The sequence below is a fragment of the Podarcis raffonei genome, chromosome 5, assembly GCF_027172205.1.
Source record: "Podarcis raffonei isolate rPodRaf1 chromosome 5, rPodRaf1.pri, whole genome shotgun sequence".
Lineage (NCBI taxonomy): Eukaryota > Metazoa > Chordata > Lepidosauria > Squamata > Lacertidae > Podarcis > Podarcis raffonei.
In genome coordinates, this window is record NC_070606.1 from 44,264,180 (window position 1) to 44,285,675 (window position 21,496).

At 39.9% G+C, this 21,496-nt stretch overlaps 1 protein-coding gene across 1 annotated transcript in view; it reads right to left on the reverse strand.

Moving 5' to 3' along the window:
- The window catches only part of PTPRE (protein tyrosine phosphatase receptor type E), a 103,799-nt gene that overhangs the window by 64,446 nt on the left and 17,857 nt on the right, over positions 1 to 21,496 (reverse strand). The window contains 1 exon segment of the mRNA XM_053388893.1: positions 15,671 to 15,693. Within this exon segment, the coding sequence (XP_053244868.1) occupies positions 15,671 to 15,693 (23 nt within the window).

A 21,496-nucleotide genomic window follows, 5' to 3' on the forward strand; every position in this document is an offset into this window, starting at 1 on the left:
ATACATACTGTATTACTGTTTACACTGGCATCAATGAGGCCCCACAACTTGGTGCTTGAAGCTGTGCGTGCATTATGCGAGCCACAGTCCCGCGGCTTGCGCAGAGCTACCCGAAGCCCCGGCGCGACTGCTGAGCGCGCTGGGGCTTCGGGATAAGAGGCAGCGCTGCGCAAGCTGGGGGAGGACTCCCGCGGCTTGCGCAGAGCTACCCGAAGCCCCAGTGTGACTGCTCAGGGTGCCGGGGCTTTGGGGTGCAGGCAGCTCTGCGCAAGTTCCCCCCGGGCTCCCACGGCTTGCGCAGAGCTTCCTGAAGCCTGGAGAGGGAGAGGGGTCGGTGTGCACCAACCCCTCTCACTCTCCAGGCTTCAGCGAAAGCCTGCATTCGCCCCATAGGACGCACACACGTTTCCCCTTCATTTTTGGAGGGGAAAAAGTGTGTCCTATAGGGCGAAAAATACGGTACATTTGAGAAAGCCCTTGCACATGTGTAGATAACAGCACACGTATGGATGAAAAGCTTCAAGTACAGGAATTTGGTGCACGTACTGGGGGCGGGGGGGTTGCTGCATGGGGAAACCAAACAGGTAATATGCATCAAGTGAAGACATCCCCACTCCCTCTCTGGCATGCAAATGTGACTTGAAAATCCGAGGAAGGAGGGAGAACCACACTGCAGTCTAGGCTGCTAATGTGTACAGTTTTGCCCAAGGCCTTAGTAAAGAAGAATGTACATAAGAGCTCCGTTTCATTGGGACACACAATAAACATCTGGAAATAGCATTTATTGTTCCAAACAGTAACCCTTTTTATTTATTTATATGATCATTTAGCTTGTTAGTTCTTTAACTATACTAACAGCAAGTATAGTTATGCTTCCTGGTCTGCCTTCGCCTGCTACAGGAGTCTTTCCAAGGAGAACGTGTACTATTTCAGCAACTTAAAAATCAAACCCACCTAAGTTTTAACAGCATATATAGTTTTAACTCCACATCTTTCAATAAATGTTAATCTGGGATAATCAAAGCTCTTTAATACAGCGATGCCTTTCCGTTTTCCTGTCAATTTGTGAAGCCATGAATACTTGGTAAAAGCTATTTATGCACAGGTCAATGAAATGCTCATGGTCTCCTGCAGTTTTGAAGACTGTCACTCACTAACAGTTGCTGACCTGTGCTAAAGGTAAAATGGAGACTGACATTCAAGCAAGGAAACTCAGCCTTTTTCCTGCTCTCTCCTCCCATAGGACACAAATTGTATGAAAACATGACCCCTTGTCTCCTTAGAATCTCCCCTCCCCTCCCAGGTTACCTTGGTATGGGATACACACTTGTATTTTCTGACTCCCTGCAAAAAGGCCGCACTGTGAAACAAAGCTCAGTCAGGAAACATAAAGAAGTTAGAATGCACTTCTTGGGGAGAACATAACGTTTCCTATCTTTATGCAATTAAATACGTTACAAACAGGCTGATGAAAGAACAGAAAACCCAATAAAAGCATGAAAAGCTATCTCACACTTTCTGCTGTCGGGAGAGTGAAATATATTTAGTGCTGATGCTAGGAAAAATCATTTAATCAAGCGCACAGGCCAGACCTTCAGCTGTGCTCTCTAGGGACTATATCAAATTATGCAGGCACTCTCTGAAAGAGAATTAAACATTAATATTACTCATCACTTCAATTTAAGCAAAATACTGCCTCATAAAGGAAGACAAAGTTTAAAACTACACAAATAAATATTCCAATTGTAGTAAGAAACCGGGCTGAAAATGTTATAGTTTGTATATAAACTTTGCAAATTGGATGAGGGACTTACACACACTGCAGTAATCTAAGGTTCATGATTTTTATATATCTGAACACTTCAGATACTAAAATCATTCAAATCTGGGGTGTGCCGTCATAAAGATAGATTTTTAGTGACTCTGACATTCTCACCTAGAAAGCAGAGTAAAGGATTGAAGACAAAACGTGTGTAGGAGCTTTCCCTTGAGAAATCCAGATCTCAATGCCAAGTCACTCTGATACCTACCAGTGTGTACTAGAATATTGAGAACCAATGACAAAAGGATCAAATAAAGATTCAGGTTCATCAAAAGATCCCTAGAATGTGTGCATGAGACTAATAATAATAATAATAATAATAATAATAATATTATATTATTTATACCCCAGCTAGGTTTCCCCAGCCACTCTGGGCAGCTTCCAACAAAAGATAAAAAATACATAATATCAGTCATTAAAAATTTCCCTAAACAGGGCTGCCTTCAGATGTCTTCTAAACATCAGGTGGTTATTTCTTTGACATCTGGAGGGGGGTGTTCCACAGGGCAGGCGCCACTACTGAGAAGGCCCTCTGCCTGGTTCCCTGTAACTTGGCTTCTTGCAGTGAGGAAACTGCCAGAAGGCCCTTGGCGCTGGACCTCAGTATCTGGGTTGAATAATGGAGGTGGAGACGCTCCTTCAGGTATACAGGACCAAGGCCGTTTAGGGCTTTAAATGTCAGCACCAAAACTTTGAGTTGTGCTCAAAAATGTAAACTTTGATAGATGTTTTGATATCATGGAGCCTATTGCCTTGCATCTTGAAGTTCAAGCCTTTCTTTTACCATGTGAACAGAGATAATCATAGTCTCTAAAATGTGCTAGCTTACCCTTACCCCCAAAGGCATGCTCTATAGGGAGTTGGCTTCAGGCACCAGGCCTATTGGCAGACTAGCTCTGTGTTATAAAGATGTCTGAAAACAAGACATGAGGGCTTGCCACATCAACCCTGCTATGTGGGAATTCTTTGCAGTGCCTGGAGACAGATAGGTCATGTATTCACAGCAGTAACCTGATGAGGAATGACTGCTGGGAGGAGTACAGGGAGAAAAAAACACCATGGTGCACCTGTAGCAGCAAGATGGGATGCCTTCATCTGCCCCACCTGCAATAAAACATGTCTCTCCCGTATTGATCTCTGCAGCCACAGCAGGCGCTGCAACCTTCCAACTGTTCGACTTCACTTCAAAAGGCGCACTTCTCCATTGGCTCCCGAGACAGACAGATGCCAACAACCCCTATCCATGATATAGCTATTAGAGACATTTCATAGGTCTGTTCAGGGGAAAATCCCATGCTCCTGATATTATTAGTATTAGTATTAGTATTAACTATGTTTGCTTAGATGTTTATTTCACAAAGGTGAACTCAGATAAACTCAGAACCATACATTAAAAGCAAGTGAGTAAAAGACCTAAAATGCTCACCAAAAATATGCATGAAACTGTAGATCCAACTCAACCAACCCCACTAAAAAAATGAGCTGAAAATTAAGGTCTGGCTAAAATAAATGTTGTCTTTGTTACATTGATAGCTAATAGTATACTGAAAAAAGCATATAGCCGAAATATAATAATATTTAATCACCCAACGGGCTGTGTGCTTCTACATGAATTCCAAATTATGACCCAGAAATAATTGGTAGACTGTCCTGACATTCTTTTAATGGAACCGGACAAAAGACTTCATTTTTATTAAATTCTGCTGCCTTAGAAAGATAAGAAGCAGAATTCCCTGCAGGCATTCAGAGGAAAAAGCATAATTTGAAGTAATGTTTAAGTCTTGAACTACAAGGTAGAAGATTATCTACTTATTTTAAGTGAGAGACTTAACTTTATAAAATGAACCTTGAATAAATCTTATGAACGACATGAGGTTTAACTGCACTTCATCTTCTGGCACAAGCATTGGGGCCAATATTTCTAGGGCTGGCCTGCAGCAGGGTGCAACAGGATGAAAAGAAATCTGCTTCAGACAACACCATGAGAGCAGGATAGATGAAGGTGAACATTAGTCTCTGAACAGTGCATCAAGAGCTTTTAAAAGCATGAGCACATTTCACTTATTTTATTGGTCCAGCCCTACAAAAATCCCATATTAGGTGATGATGATATGACAGGTTAGGTCATGAGAAGTTTTTTTGGTGAAGGATTCCTAAATGAAAGCTCTATCAAATTCCTTGTCAACTCCAAAAAACCCAACACTTTAGACATGTTTGAATTCTTCAACATGAATTAACTGTTAACAACATCACTGAGAATGGGATATTCAAAATGCAGAAGGAAGCCTAATTACATATCTTCCATATACAGCCCTAGACTTCAATTTTTATTCTGTTACATGCACTGTGTATTAACATGAACTGCAATACAAATAGGAAACCTTAATAAACAAATACACGTTAACTTCAGTCTACCTAGTGCTCCCAAAATCTAAACTCACATTTCAGAAATATATCAAAAAGCATATCATTACAGATACATTAGCATGAAATGGAGAATTAAGAGCAAATATAAAATGTTAAGATGCCCACTTCATTTTGTGTGACCTGTCAATTCTATATCACCAGGTAACTCTATTATTTGACTATGATCAAATAACAATACATATCCCATAAACTAAGGTATCATATCTTGCATAATGATAGTTTGAATGAGAAACCTGCAAAGTTCATTGTTAAAAAGTCATGTTATCATTACATTTTACTCTGAATTTAATTTCGGCACTGAAATATTTTATAATAAGCCTAAAATACCTTACAGAACATCTTTTCAGATTACAGAACTTTAATCTCAAATTTCATTTACATTATTTCAAGTACAAGGCAACCATTTCCAAACTTAGTCTGAAAAAAGCAGCTTCCATAAAGTTAAGAGTAGAATTTAGAAAGACTAAGTTCCAAGATATATTTTTAATACCTACAGTACTGATGTATGCATGAAGTTTGTAATATGTTGGTAATCACTGTTCAAGTATCACAGCTATACTTGCATTAATTAGCTCTATAGTTTTATGCTTTTCAGCTGCTCATGAAACACTAGGGAAAATCCAGATTTCCTTATATATAACCAACTAGAAATGAATAATTGAATAAACAGGGAATTAGTTTCTATTTTGCAATTGTAATTATTATTATTTTTGGTTAACACTATTATTTTGAATGATCTAAACTTCATTTATATTCTTTTGAAACAAGTCTTTCGGCAGCCCTGTCCTAACTGCAGAAGAAACACCGCCTGCAAGTTTGCTTGCTTGCTTGTTTTTAAACCATGCTTCTCTAAACAACTATTCTCTTAGCTATATTATTAATAAATGGAAGATATCTATCTCAGTATGGTTTGTGTTCAGCAAAACTAGAACTGCTTTCTCTATGGGGACTTTTAGATTTAAAGGCAAAATAATAATAAAGACAAAATACCTCATTAACTTGGTGTAATTATAGTTAATGTTATCACCATTTATTTTTATTATTCATATAGCGCTGTCACAGTATTAGTGATTTCACAGAGCTAAATGCAATAAGCTTGCGGTTTGAAATTAGAACCATAAAGAGGCAACAATGATAGTAAACTATAACTGTAACCTTGTGTAAAGGATCAACTTTCCAGTCATGTACCTGGCAGAAATACTCCAAAACAACGCAACTAAACCAGAGGCAAGTAGTACTGTGTACACAAGTTAGTCATGTCAATTAGTTTCAATCTGTTTACTCTGAGTAGGACTGGCTCTGGATACAGCCCTCTGCTTCTTCAAAGAAAGAGACAAGATACTGAACTATCTAAACTGCTCCACATCTTTTTGGGCCACAACAGGAATACCCTAAAATTTCCGCAGCCACGTTGTTACTCTACCCATCCCCACACTGAGGCATGTAGAAGAATCCACATACGATTCAATTCTGTGTTCCCCACCCCCATCATCTACAACTCAGGAAATACATCAATCACAACACTAATCTGTACATCAGCATACAACTACCATCTTCTCAATGTACCCCTCGACAGTGCAGCAATGCACAGCACACTCCTCAGGAATAAGGGAAGAGGAATTTTGCATGGACCCCTTCAGATAGTATAGAAATCTACTGTGGTATTGTGACTAAGTACTTCTGCTACTTCGCCCAAGGCTGAGGTGCTCAGTGAAGAGTATTTTTTTTTTGTATCGTATAACCCCAGATGCACAAAGTGTGATGCTATCTACAGCCTCGGAAACAATCGAGACATCACAATTAAAGATGTTGGAAAAGGAGGAGCTATTTTTCTCACTGACCAGTTGCATGTGTACAGAAGATCTCCAGCACCAATTTTTGCAAATCTGCACAGACATGTCATTGCACATATGTTTTATCTATATGTGGATATATGCACCGACGAACTATGGGTGTTAATAATAATAAGTAAATTGTCTTTATTCATGGAAATTCTTGAAATAATAATCTTCTTGTGCCATAATTATAAGTAACCATATTACATTGTTTGATCACAATTTGAGTTCCATGCTATTTTTAAACAATACCACTTATCTTCAGAGGCTGTCACAGCAATAATGCTCAGCTCCCATTTCTCATTAATAAATACTGAAAATATAAGTCAAATCGTTTGTTTTACTTGGTAAAGCTTGCACAGAGCAAATCAGATACATAATTTTAATATAAAGCCTAATTAAGAAACAGCATACTTTCAGTCTTATCAGCAATGCAACATAAAATTATGAAGTCTGCACTAATTAATGCATTGTGTCAAGTCTTAAATTATACATCCTAAATGCCAGAAGCTATAATTCTAAATACAAGGTAGTTTAACCACCTCTCTCACCTAATGGCCACAGTTAATTAGCAACTCAGTTGTAGTGATGTACATGATAAATATTGCTAAAGATGCTTGAAAGAACCTGTCAGTTTAAGGGTGGAATTTAACTAGATTCTCTTATAGTTCAGTTTCAAGCCAATTACCACCATGTGAAACTTTTTTCCAATAAAACTCCCCTTTTGGGAGAAAAATACCCAACTCATCATAAATGAAATGCTAACACATGAGCAAGTAAGAGCTAGCAATTGATTTTTGTTTTGTTGTATAAAGAATGTACACTTTGGGAAGGGGACAATAGAAATATTGTACCATTTTGTTTCATACTCAAGCCAACCAAGGGTTCTGAGATGTATCGTGTGAGGATTCAGTGGGCACCAACAATATCCAAGAAACCATATCAGAACTGGCTTCTAAACCTCTAAGAAACCACCACAAGCCAAATAAAATTATGTCTAACTTAAGAGTAGGGACACAGGTGGCGCTGTGGTCTAAACCGCTGAGCCTCTTGGGCTTGCCGATCAGAAGGTTGGCGGTTTGAATCCCTGTGACGGGCTGAGCTCCCATTGCTCAGTCCCAGTTCCTGCCAACCTAGCAGTTCGAAAGCACGCCAAAAAAGTGCAAGTAGATAAATAGGTACCGTTCCTGCGGGAAGGTAAACAGCGTTTCCATGCGCTGCTCTGGTTTCGGTGTTCCGTTGAGCCAGAAGCGGCTTAGTCATGCTGGCCACATGACCCGGAAAAACTGTCTGCGGACAAACATCGGCTTCCTTAGCCTGTAACTATTGATATTATTAAATTTCTATACTGCACTTCAACCATAGATCTCAAGGTGGTTCACAACAAAAGATCACAATATAAAAAACACAAAATACATAATAAATAGAAGAACAAAAACAAACCAATAATCTCCCCTCCCATAACACATTTAAAAGCAGATTAGTACCATTTCGAATACCAAATTAAAATCCTCATTGTATTTCATAGACCCAGCTTAATCATTGACTCAAGATGAACTCAGGTAAGCAGTGCTTTTTTTCTGGTGCTACTCAACTAGAAGAAAAACACTGCAGGTAAGCCTCTTACTCTCAACTTCAATTGTTCTCAAGTTCAACTGTTCTATCTGTAAGGAATTGCTGTTCCCTTTTTTTTTGGCTAAGACTAATAAGCGAAGAATTTTTAACAGCTGTGCGCCTGTTATATTCTGTAGTGCACTGTACCCATAAAGAAATGTTTCACAAAACTTCTGTTATACTATCTCAGCAGTTCAATTCATTCATTCATTCATTCAGTGGATTATAGGCAGCAAATATGTCTAGTGACCAATGCAATAATTACCCACATTTCCAGGAGAAAGAAGACAAGCAATGCCAGATCTGATTGCTTGTAGGCCTTATGGGTAGCAAGATTGCCACAGGGATGAGGAATGATAATGATGGATTCGAGCCCTACATTGAGCAAAAGATTCCTGCCTTGCAGGGGGTTTGACTAGATGGCCCTTGTGGTGCCCTTCCAACGCTACAGTTCTATGATTCTATGCTTCTATGACATATAGTACCTGAGCAAAGGTAGCTCAAAAGTTTTCTAGGTGATATTTTCCTTGCAGCTATATGCTGGTAACTCATTTATGCCAGGCAACAACAAAATGGTCTATTAATAAAGGTGCTTATATAGAGAGTTAAGGAAATATACGACAAATAACCTCAAAATACCTGAAGAAAATAGTGTCACATTTTCCTAACATGCCCTGAAAAAAAAGAGAGAGAGTTCAAAACAAGCTTATGTCAAAAGTACTGGAAATGCACAGGCTTCAGTCCAGTAGTGTCAGGGTGTAGAGAATATTAAATAAGCATAATCAGGTAGACATATGGTGGTTTTCTTATCTTGCTGTTTAAGCTTGCAACAGCTTCACAAGATGGTGCCTTAACACTGTGAATAGCATCCTAAATGATTTAAAAACAGTGTGACTTGCAAAAGAGATAATGTGGTATACATTCACTGCACAATGATTGATAGGAACAATAAAGGTTTTCTGATAAATTGGGAGAATTTAATAGATTGGAAGTTGTAACACTCAAGGTTTAGCAATAATTTACTGAAGGTCAATAACACCTGATCTACTGAAAGGTGACTTATTTATGAAATGAAGAGTATAACTGACAGATATAATGTTCTTGTCTATCTGACCTTATTATGAATTCCAGAACAGAGAAAGTTAAGTGTAAATCCTATTTAAATTATTGGGATCTAAGCATTCAAATGCGTCCAGTAACTCTATTGATTCAAGCATCTCTTAATTTCCCTTCATGCTTGACGGCTATAGAAGGAAAGTGTGCCTACCTGTTGAGTCCAAAGGTGGACAGATACTAAGCTGGTTAAATGAAGGTATTTAATTTTAGGATACTTTCCTTGCTCTCAGTTACTTACAAACTGGTGTACTGGGATGCAGGTGGCGCTGTGGTCTAAACCACTGAGCCTCTTGGGCTTGCCAATCGGAAGGTCGGCAGTTCAAATCCCTGCGGCGGGGTGAGCTCCTATTGCTCTATCCCAGCTCCTGCCAACCTAGCAGTTTGAAAGCATGCCAGTGCAAGTAGACAAATAGGTACCACTGTGGGAGGAAGATAAACAGCATTTCCGTGCGCTGTAGCAATCCATAGAACTCTTTAGATCATTGTAAATGTAGGTTTACCTAGGTGCTGCAACCGTGCAAACATAGCCATTCAACCTGCATAAAACATGTCAAAGGATCTTATGTTTCTTTCAGCTGCTCCAGTTTCCAAGAACCCTATTGTGCCAAGTGTTGTTAATGTTTTTGTTTCCTTTTAACATAAAAGATCCAATCTGCACTATTATGTATCAGGCTTAGGAAACAGAGTAGGAGAAGACAAGGATGATGTCATTTCTTCCTGTTACATTTCACTTCCTTCTAGCTACAGGACTCTCTCCTGCCTGACCTCTCTGCAGTTACAACAAAAATTAAAAATAACATGCAATACACATGTGTGGTAAATGCTAATTTCAAGTTAAGGAGGAAGGAACTGAAAAAATGATCTTCTAATATTAGCCAAGATAGAAAGTTGAATATGACATAAAGAAAACAGCAGTGAAAGCATACAGAGTTAAGTTGCAGCCCTCCTCAGTAATTAATACAGTGGTACCTCGGGTTAAGAATTCATTCTGGAGGTCTGTTCTTAACCTGAAACTGTTCTTAACCTGAAGCACCACTTTAGCTAATGGGGCCTCCTGCTGCTGCTGTGCCGCTGCTGCACAATTTCTGTTCTCACCCTGAAGCAAAGTTCTTAACCCGAGGTATTATTTCTGGGTTAGCGGAGTCTGTAACTTGAAGCATATGTAACCTGAAGCGTTTGTAACCCGAGGTACCACTGTACTATGTTCCTCGTGACAGACATGGGAGCACACTGAGTAGCCCATACTCCAATGTCCACTTGAACAGTGCAGCTATCTGTAGTAACACTGTAGATGCAAAGGGCTCCAGATGACCCAGAATTCAAATTGTGCAGAGTTCCAGTTTGTGTCAAACCCTTCATAAGTACAGTACAGCTTCACGCAGGAAGATGTTATAACCACAGATAGCTGAGCTGTTCAGAGAGAAGCCAGGGCTAGTCAGCTCACCCCTGCCCCTGTGTTGAGTAACATGGAAGCATTGACAGCAAGACAGCTCAGATACCGGAAGTGATTCACACTGAGAAATATTAACCAAAATCAGTGTATTGAAGGTGGCTCATTTTCACAGATTAATAAAACAACAGCCCTCCCCCTCCATCTCTGATTATATATATATGAACAGGGGAGACAGCTGGATAAAGCACACATTGGTGCCTGCATGCACACTTTGTTTACTGAAATGCCATTTTCTTCATTCACAAATAATCATGTCAGTCTAAACGCCTTCTGGTCTGGGACCATGTTGCTGCCTTTAAAGAACTGTGTGCATTATATTAATGCTAACAAGCAAGGACTGCACTAAGAGAGCATATGTTATTTTCTACTGCAGTGTTTTAAAAAAGGGATTTACTCCATGATAAAAAAAATTCACATACACTATTAAGCATTCATGAAGCATATAAAGGGCATCAGTCCTTAAAATAGGCCAGCTTTGTTAAATCTTGCACACAGTTATATCTGCAGGTGGTCTTCATGTATTATTTGCTTTGCAGAGCAACTATATGCAGACAATGAAAGGGGGTTGGACTAGATGACCCTTGGGGTCTCTTTCAACTCTTCTATGTTTCTATTATTCTATGACATGACACCTGCACCTAAGCAAATGTAAACTGCCCTTGCTTACCAGTCTCAGAGTCTGGCAAAGGACAGTGCAAAATGAAACATTTTCTTTCATGTAAACTTAGTCCCCCCTACTCACCCCAAAAGCCTATTTTGCTATGACCTTTATACACATTGCAGATTCATTTTGTCTTCTGGTTTAAATGTATAAGTATTTCAAAATGAAAGTTCGGGACTTTATTTCTGGAATTTCTATCATATTCATCAATATTATGTATTGTATTTTATATATACAGTGGTACCTCAGGTTAAGAACTTAATTCGTTCTGGAGGTCTGTTCTTAACCTGAAACTGTTCTTAACCTGAAGCACCACTTTAGCTAATGGGGCCTCCTGCTGCTGCTGCGCTGCCGCGTGCGATTTCTGTTCTCACCCTGAAGCAAAGTTCTTAACCCAAGGTAATATTTCTGGATTAGCGGAGTCTGTAACTTGAAGCGTATGGAACCCAAGGTACCACTGTACTGTGTTATTTGTATAATGTTGGCCGCTCTGAGCCTGGCTTCGGCTGGGGAGGGCAGGGTACAAATAAAATTTATTATCTATTATTATTATTTTAAAAAAACAAAGAAAATGCTCCTTGCCATGCCTTCAAGAGTGTTTCACATAATACAAATGAAATATAATTACAGGGCATAATAAAATCATTCAAAAAGCAAAGTGTCAGGAAATACATTTACTGCAATTTCCAGCCAATTAGAAGGGTAGAAATACACTCCACATCTGATAATGGCTAAGTTCACATGTAACAATTAGCTTCAGTAAACCATACTGTGCGGAAACTGGGCTGCTGCACAAAGCCCGACTGTTCCCGCTTTGTTCCCCCCTTTGCACAAGTGGATAAACAAACCAGGAAGGAGATAGCTTCGCACAGGGGTGGGAAGCCCTTTTCAACCAAAGGCTCACATTCCTTTCTGGACAACCTCCTGGGGGACCGTGCCAGAGTTTCTACACACATTCACCCCCCCCCTATCTTCCATCCAGGCAGGCAGGAGGCTGTACAGTGGACGCTCGGGTTGCGAACGTGATCTGTGCGGGAGGCACGTTCACAACTCACAGCATTCGCAACCCACAAGTCTGTGCATGCGTGGGGCGCGATTTAGTGCTTCTGCACATGCACAAGCACCGAAACCCGGAAGTAACCATTCCGGTACTTCCGGGTTCGGTGTGGTGCACAACCCAAAATCGCACAACCCGAAGCGTCTGTAACCCAAGGTATGACTGTGTCAGGTTTGAGAACACATTTCAGCCAGGTTGACCAGGCTGACCATTGGCCATGCTGACTGAGGCTGATGGGAGTTGTAGTCCAATGACATATGGGTGGCGCCCCATTGACTATCCATGCAGGACTGTTTCCATACGTTCTGAGGTAAAAAAGAAACAGCCTGCATCCAGCCTGTGATCATTCACTGCATGCTTTCTTTCCCCACCAAAATGAGTGTTGTTGAATGTGATAGCACAGACAATTAGATGGAAATTCACAAAACTATTCTCCTTCCTCTTCCACCAATGCTGAAAATCTGTTTAGCACAGTGGAAGACTTTTCACACTCAACAGCAGGAGCATAGCCCGTAGGTATTTGCAATTTACTTAGAACTGAAAGGTATTATGTGCAAGGGCCAAAATCTCCTAATGTTCCTTTCTGATCTTTTATCCAGATTTAAATATTACTGAATTACACGGAATAATATTTCTAGCTCCTCCACATATGAAAAATGATTTTTAACTCTGTCATTTTTAGACCAACAGCCTACTCCACAGCAACTTCACTGTAAGAAATTATATATGAATTAGTAAGTCTACACCCAACAAAATATAAAATAATTTAAGTTCCAATTATTATTGAAATAAAGCTATTAAAACACTACTTGTGTTCTTAATACAGGAGGTCTTACATATTATTTCTAAAATTGTAAGCAAAATTTATCTTTAATGCACTGATTTTGACACAATGATCCATGTACATATTTCACTTTTCTAAAAACGAAGAATCGCTTGGTATTGACAATTGTTTTCTATTTCATTATGGTCAATATCGTATGCACACTTACTTGAGAGCCCCATTCCTCTCAGTGAATCTTAATTCCAAGTAAACATTACAGGATCATGCTATTTGTCATATTAAACAGAACATATCACTTTCCAAGTTCAGAATCTTAATTTTGTTATATACTCCTGTGGTTTTATTCCTTTTCTGGCACCTTTCCACATCTATGAAATATGAACTTAGAAAAAGCACTGTAATATATTTAACTAATAAACTGTATTGTTTAGAATATATTCTCTCTTACACTGCACGCTTCAATAAATACACACTTCATTAAAAACACACTTCATTAAATAAAACAATCCAATATACTCATTTACCTCTTTTTCATCCAGAACAGATCTAACGGACAACCAACATAATACCCTGGGATCCATTTTGCTTATCAACTGTAAAGTAAGCCTTTATCAGCAAATCTTTGTTTCAGGAAATCCCGGTTCAAGTGCAACTAAGTTCCTTTTAAATAGAAAATATATTGGTGTCCCAGCCCATCCCTCCACCAGCTACTCATGCTTTTCTAAATGGAAACCTTGACTGCTGGGCATAATTATAGTAGCTGTTGCATGTGATAAATAGTCAAAAAGCCAGAGTCATAGGATTGTCTGGAAAAGGCTGCTGCGTCTCATAATGTAAACATTTCCTTCTGCTGCTGGAATAGGAAACAACTATTCTGGTAAATGATTAAGAAATTGCTGGCTTTCAAACTCATTCGTAAGAGTAGGAACATTCCCCTCCCCCACGCAGCTGCAAATCTCCTTTGCTTCCTACAAAAAGACATAAGTAGAAAACTTGAAGAGAGTAAGACGAAAGAGCACGCCTTAAATGAAACTCACAAACTTTAATATGCAAGGGTAAGACCCAGGTCCACCATATTGCCTATTATGAAGTGGCTGCTTCATAGCATTCCTTGTTGAGATTAAAATTTCATATCAATCCTACCTTCAAACAAAGGTGGTAATTCAAGCCCCTAGTATAGCCTGCTTGCTGACACAATAAATGACTACAGCACTACAAATCCACTGTGGATTTAGCTTATGCAGCGGCAGTTGTCCATGTGTCCAGTATCTGATGCACAGACAAAGACGACAAATTTTCATTGAAAAGCAATACTGTTCTAGCAAACTCCAGAATGATGTCTGGCTTCACCTATGAAGGTGTTTTTTTTTTTGGAGCTATTTAGGGATGTGTGTGAAACAGCAAGGTGGTTTCAGAGCATGTGAAACGCTTCATGTACTGTTTTCACTTGCCTATTTAAGCAGCTGTTGGTTCCTGTGTCACTTCTGCTTCCAGCAGTTTCCTTCTTACCAGACTGACAATCGGGAATCACACGCTAAGGCAGCAATCCTAATCCTACTTACCTGGGAGTTAGCCTCATTGAATTCAATAGGCCTTACCACTGTGTAGACATGGCTAGGATCACTCTTTAAACAATGGTATTGCAACAATACATGATATTACAAAGCCAATTAAGAGTAAAGGTGATGAAAGGAAAGAGAAGCCAAGTCTGGGTGGGACTGGCCTTTTTAAAGGGCCTGTTGTCCCTCCCTTCTCTAAGATCTCATCCAGCCATGCAAGATGAAGAAACCCCATGAGATCCTGGGGAGACCCAGCTCAGTCTGAGGTCTCTTAATCTCAAGGTTGTGGGTTTGAGCCCCATGTTGGGCAAAAGATTCCTGCATGGGTTTGAGCCCCATGTTGGGCAAAAGATTCCTGCATTGCAGCAGGTTGGACTAAACGACTCTTGTGGTCTCTTCCAACTCTATGATTCTATTATTATTAGCTCTTTTGGCCATGACAGTGACCATGCTTCCCTGCAGCCAGCCTGTGCCTCAAATTCCTTCACTGGGCTGTGAGAATGAGTATATACCTCCTCATTCCTAATAGCCACCTTTAAGCTGCCTCTCAATAACAGCTTAATCATGGTCTTAGGTGATACACCTATAACAAAGAAGCAACGTATTTTCAACATACAGTATAATGACTTCTGCCAGAAGCTTGAATATCGCTGAAGTTGGAACAAAGCAGTTCAAAATAACTCAAGGCAATTTATAGCTTTCACATGCAACCCTAAGCAACATTATTTCCTCAGTTAAATGTTCATTGCTAAGAAACCGGCACAAGTTTCCTACCACATTATCTTTCACGCACATCCTTTTAAAACAAACTTTTTAAAAAACCAGGTATTATTTGCCCAGGCAGATGTGCCTTCAAAATGCCCCCTTTACCCATTTCTATCTTTCTATTTTGAATCGTCCTACTTTTTAAACCTGGCATTCAGAACTGAAGCAATGAATGGCTCTTACAATGAAAGCAGCCCAATTCTGCCGACGTGGTTCTAGAATAGTTCTTTTTCAGCCATTTTCCCAACAGCAGATCTGTGTCACAAGCAACTATAATCAGCACCATTATCTGACAATGGGCTTCAAATGTATGTCAGTGATAAGAAGCACTTTATTTTCAAGGCTGCAAACTAATGCATGCTAAATTATATCCTAACAACTAATACGAGAAGGAAAAGTGGGATTGCAAAGGCTACCCCCTATAAAATATGCTGACCTATAAAATTTAAATATAGTTTGGCTGCTATATAGCTTCAAGCTGTTAACTTCATAATGTTGTGAAATTTCTTAAAAAGAATAGTATACTTGAATATACTGGTGGATAATTGTTAATAGTTAGATTATGCAGTGTACTCACCTACTAGAAGAAGATGCTATAGGCTGCAAAGAAAAAAGAGAAAGAGAGAATTAAAAATGTTTATATAAATATATATACATATTGTTGCTCTAAACTGATGACACACCTCTATGTTTATATGCAAGCTTTTGTCTCCAGTGCAATCACTTAGAATATATATCCAATATTCTTTTGTTGTTTGTGTGGCAAGACACCTCATTGTGGAATTTGAACCACAAGGCAAGTACTGAAAAACAGAACTTGAATATATTGAAAGACCTGCAATTCAAACTGGCAAAAGCCTTGCTCAGGAAGGAATGAACACATGGCTGGAGGAAGGAAATTTGGGTCATGTAAGCCCTATGCAAGAGTTTCATGCAATGTTAATTTTAAACAACTACTTTAAACAAATAAGCCTGCTTCCTCTACCCCTAAAGTTAGAGATTGGTTCAAAATAACTCAAGGATGCTAATCACGTGGAAAGGGAAAGAGGGAGCAGAGCAATCATGTATCCCCAGTGGCATGCGGTGATTTTTTTTGTGGGGGAACAGTTAGGGCCAAAGGCGTCAGCTTCCAAGGGCAATGGAGGGGGCCTGACGTTTCCCATGTCACACATGTGAGCTTTGTGCCTCCTTCCCTAAGCTTGGCAGAAGCTTCCTGGGCTTTGGGAAGCAGGTGCCAGCCCTCTGACAGGACTCAGGAGCCCTCTTGCCTCCTTCCCAAAGCTGGGCGGGCTTTGGGAAGGTGGCAGAAGGGCTCTTGAACCCATCGGAGTATCGCACCTCCCTCCCTCTGCTGGGCAAAAGCTTTCCAGGCTTTGGGAAGGAGGCACCAGGGGAACATATAGGAGAATAGCCTAGCCCATTGACCACACACCACTGCACATCCCCCTAAACTGCATTCCTGGTAGCCATCCATAAGTTGAAGGGCAACCATCTGTAGTGGGGAGTCTGCTCTACCTATGTGGACTCCTGGATGTTTTAGAACCAATCTGGCATACATTCACAATATCATTTGTTCAGGAACCTAGGTATGTGGCCTGCAGACATACAATTTGTATTCTGGAAATAGATCACTGGTATGTTCCTGTGCAAACAACACCTAAACCACATCCAAGTTAAATTCCAGGTTAATGGACAGAATGACTTAAGCTCCTAAGCAATTCTGTTTTTTCCAGTTGATGCCACTCATGACAAACCTGCTTTGAAACTGAGACGTATATCATGAGCACGCAGCTTAGCACAGGAAGTTTGACAGCACAACCCTCTGCATGGTTACTTAGAAGGAAGCCCTATTGTGGTCACTGGGACTTACTTCTTGTAAGTGCACATAGGATTTCAGCCTCAGGGTGTCTCCATATAAAAGTAGCCCTATAAACACATAAAATGCTCAGCATGTGTTCACAGTAATTTATGACAACATGTTTAAAAAATAACATGCCACTGGTTGCTTCTCTGTGAGATTATATTTGCTGAATCTCTCTGTCTCTCTCTCTCTCTCTCTCTCTCTCTCACACACACACACACACACACACACAGACAGACAGACACGTGTCCACAAAAATAATTACGGAGTGGAGCATGGTCTATGACTTGGAACTACAGGTTGTTGACTATTTTGATTCATTATATTTGTTTTCAGTTTGTCCACTGAACAACAATACTGTAGGACTCTAAACTAAAGACTCCTAATGCTGAAATTCACACCTCTTACACAGACACCACCTTGCTACAGTGAATGTCAGACATAAGGTTGGAAACCAGTCAGGCTTTTTTGTTGTTGTTGATGATGCTTGTTTGTCCACAACATAAAGGAAAATATAACACAAAGTAGATAACTCTTTAAGCCAGGGGTCGGCAGACTAAGGCCCGGAGGCTGGATCCGGCCCAATTGCCTACCAGATCCGGCCCGCGGACGGTCCAGGAATCGCCACGTGGATTGGTGTGGGGATTCTGGTCGTTCGGGCTGTGCCATTTCCTGCCCCCTCCCTCACACACATTGTGGCGGCGCCTCCTCCCTCCCTCCCTCCTACTGGCTTCTCCCCACCCTGCCTAGAGGAGGAAGGGGGCTGGGCTTTGTTGCACCGCGGTTGGCTGAGAGCCATTTTAAGCAGCCCCTCACCAGTGCCAGCCCTTTCACGCCACTCATCATCCCTCCGCCGCTGCCAGCCCCTGCCGCTCGCAAGGCACAGGTAAGCAGCCACCGGGGCTCGTCCGGTGCTGTGGAGAAGGGAGGGGAGAGTCGTGGGGAGGATTTTTGTTTTCAAAATATAGTCCGGCCCCCCCACAAGGTCTGAGGGACAGTGGACCGGCCCCCTGCGGAAAAAGTTTGCTGAACCCTGCTTTAAGCAAACACTGGAGCCTTGGTCAAAATGGTCAATAACTTCTTTTTATCAAAGTCTTAATTTGTGTCTTGCGTATCCATAGAAAAAAAGCACTCCCGTGGCCAACCCTGCAGATACTCATGCACACACTTGTTCACTGCATGTTTCTCCCAACAGAAGTCTGTGGTGATGAGGTCCTGGGGATTTATTTCCCTACTGCTACTTTTCACAGACCCTGTTCCATGTGCTCGCTCTGCCAGTTGAAACACCAGCCTTTTGCAGCACTGATGAAACAAATTATTTTACGCTCACCATCTTACTTTTGTTTGGATTTTAATTAATTATATTATTTTCAAATCAGTTTCAATCTGAGAAACCCTAAGCTGGTGGGTGAAATCAGTTCTCCACCACCTCTTATGGAATTATCCTTCCTCCCAACCAGAATATGATGAAGATGCAATTGTTGTTTTAATTCTTTTTTTAAAAAGACCCAAACACAAATAGTGTTAATTCTTCTTTCCAGCCAGCCTATGCAGAAAATAGAATGAGAAATTAGGTCACAATGCACTGCAGAGATACTAACATAGTTGTTTCATAATCTGTGCAATCTACTTATTCTGTCCTGAATTCTACAGAGAATTCATCCATCTTTGAGGAAGATGTTGTACTGCATAGCATCTGAATCAATCCTTTCAGTTTATTATACCGCACATCAAAAGCCATAGAACTAAAATTCATTTAACAGTCATTCTGCATTATGAAGATTAACAAGCTGCAAATAGTTCCACTAGAAAACTGAATTCAATAAAACTAATTAGTTTTTCCCTTACAGTAGGTAATGAGGACAGCTGTGTTAGAGTGTATTTTGCTAACTCCCAACACTCCCTCCTCCCTTTTCCAAATCCCTCAGTCACTGACCTTCAATTTGGAGGTGCAAACTGCCAACATAAACAATTACAGAGGCAATTTTGCAGACAATTATGTAGGCCCAAAGCATTTAGGTGCAATCACACAACTGCAGCTGATTGAAATGCAAGATGAAGATACTTTGAATTTTCCATAAAATTTATAGTTAAATATTTAAAGTGAAAAGGATATGCTGCTTTTTTGAACTGCCATTTCTAAAGTGCTTTTCTTCATAGATGATCATCATACAAAGTTTTGTACATTATCTTCTGCAGTCTCATATTCTGAAATCTAGAAGCTTGTTTGTGTGCTCTCTCTCACATACACACTAGTCATAAAGAAATGGAGGAAGCTATTACTGAATTTCCTGGTTCCTAACAGATGTTTCCTGGAAAGAGGATGTGGACCGAGTCATTATGACATGGTAAGTAGCTATACAGACAAGGTGATGACATTTAACCTAGTGGTCAAGTGCCTGTGCAATGTACTGTACACACAATGTCCCACACTTTTGTTCAAAAACTTAAGTGTTAAATAATATCATCATCCTACACAGCACCCCTCACTTTTATGCAGGGTGCAGAACTTTCATAATTATAAACATAACCACTTTCTAAAAAATGATAGCCCCCGCCTCCCTGAGACCACCAAAAGTGCTTAACTATAGCAAGGTTCCATTTGATAGATAAATCACTTGAATAGCTGTTGCTTCGTGACAGGGAAAATGTGTAATATCTCCATGCCAGAACCACACACACTAAGCAGCTGATGGCACAGAAAGGCAGTGCGAATTTTGGTTGGCACAACACTATACCTGCCACTTGCAATGCTGCCAGAAATAAATAATTTATTATCATCATCATCATCATCATCATCATCATCATCATTGTTTGTTTATACCCCACCCATCTGGCTGGGTTTCCCTTTTGAGCAGAAACTGCAGGGGCAAGCGCAGCACTGAAATCAGCCCATGTTCTTGTTAGAAATGTCAAAGCATACTTTTATTTCAGCAAGAGATGTGGTAATTAGTCTTTGAGTAAAGAAAAACAGCATACAGTATTTTATTGTAAGATAGGAAGTTTTAATGGCAAAACAATATCAAAATTAGCAGAACTGACAAGTTTCTATAGGTGCATTCAGTTAATACCTGTCATGGACTGGTTGGGCACAGGGGAACCAGCAAGGGAAGAGTCTGGGAAGTCGTGGTGTGTCAACAATGAGCAGTCAGAGGGAGAAGAGGAGGAAACCAGGAAGAGGAGAGGTCAGAAGCTGAAGTCTTTCCAGCTTAAAGTTAAGACACTATAACAGCTGGAGAGCCACACACAATAAAGAGTCATGCTTTCAAAAGCCTTGTGATGATCAGTGAATTCCATTGATCAATTGTTATTATGGAAATAAGCGGTCAATTGTATATAAAACATGGATAGATGCCCACAGAGAAACACTATTATCGAGATAGGAGTCTGTGATAGCTACTCCTACTCCTTGTGGATGGTTTGGCTCTAGAATAAAGTTGGTGCCAGCTGTCAGTAAAAGTCAATACAGCGCAACAAGCCCAAGGAATTATATATAGTTTCCAGAGAGAGATAGAACATCAAAGCACGGGCTTTTCTGATAAAACAAAAACTTGTTCTTTTTCTTATAAGTTAACTTCTATGCAAACTTTTGCTGCACTTTGATTAAAATTTGGAAGGGCTGCCTGCAAGCAAACAAAAAGCACTCCCTATTTGTTTCTGGAAAAATGGGAACACCCCAGCACCACATTTTCCCAGTTTCCTCCCAGGCCTTCACATCTCTACCACTGCACCAAAACCCAACATACCTACTTTTGACTGAATAAGCACATTAATAGCCTTTCAGGTTTTGGGAAAAGACTGCTTACCAACATTAATGCATTATATGCTGGAGAGGTGAAAGGGGAAATGAATCAGGAACAAACTAGCAATTATCTGCTGTGAAGGATGACGGCTATAAACTAAGTAAGCATAACACTGCTAACTGCACACTTTCTAAGTGTTCTGGCAAAAAAGAAGAAGATATATAATAATATATCATAGCAAAGCAAGAAAAACACAGGATAGCGTAACCCAAAGTGTAGCTTGAAAACATGATACCCATGAATTATTCCACACTACTACTAAAACAATAATAAAATGCCCATCAGTCATGTCGCTGTGATTCTCAGGAATATTGTAATATCAATTTTAAAAATGAAAAACACATTTATCATCACTTTCTGCTGTGAAAATTTAATCTAAAAGTATATGTCATTCTTGGAAGACTCAATTATTCCAGCCACAATGAATTAAGTAAGTATCTGACATATTATGTTTTGTTTTAGGAAAATCAGCTTAGGACATAGTTCAATACTGAAACATTTTCAATTAAATTGTTTTCTAAAAAGTGTTCACATGCATTGATTTTTATATAATATATATTATATATATACACTATATATTTATATGTTTTACATTGTTCATGATGTCTATTAAAGACTTAAACAGTTGATCTATGTGTGTTTGTATATAAGCAAGTTTCACTGAGTTCAAACAGGGCTTACTTCCAAGTAGGTGCAGATTGGATTGCAGTTTAAGTTTGCTTTGGAAACAGCACAAAGC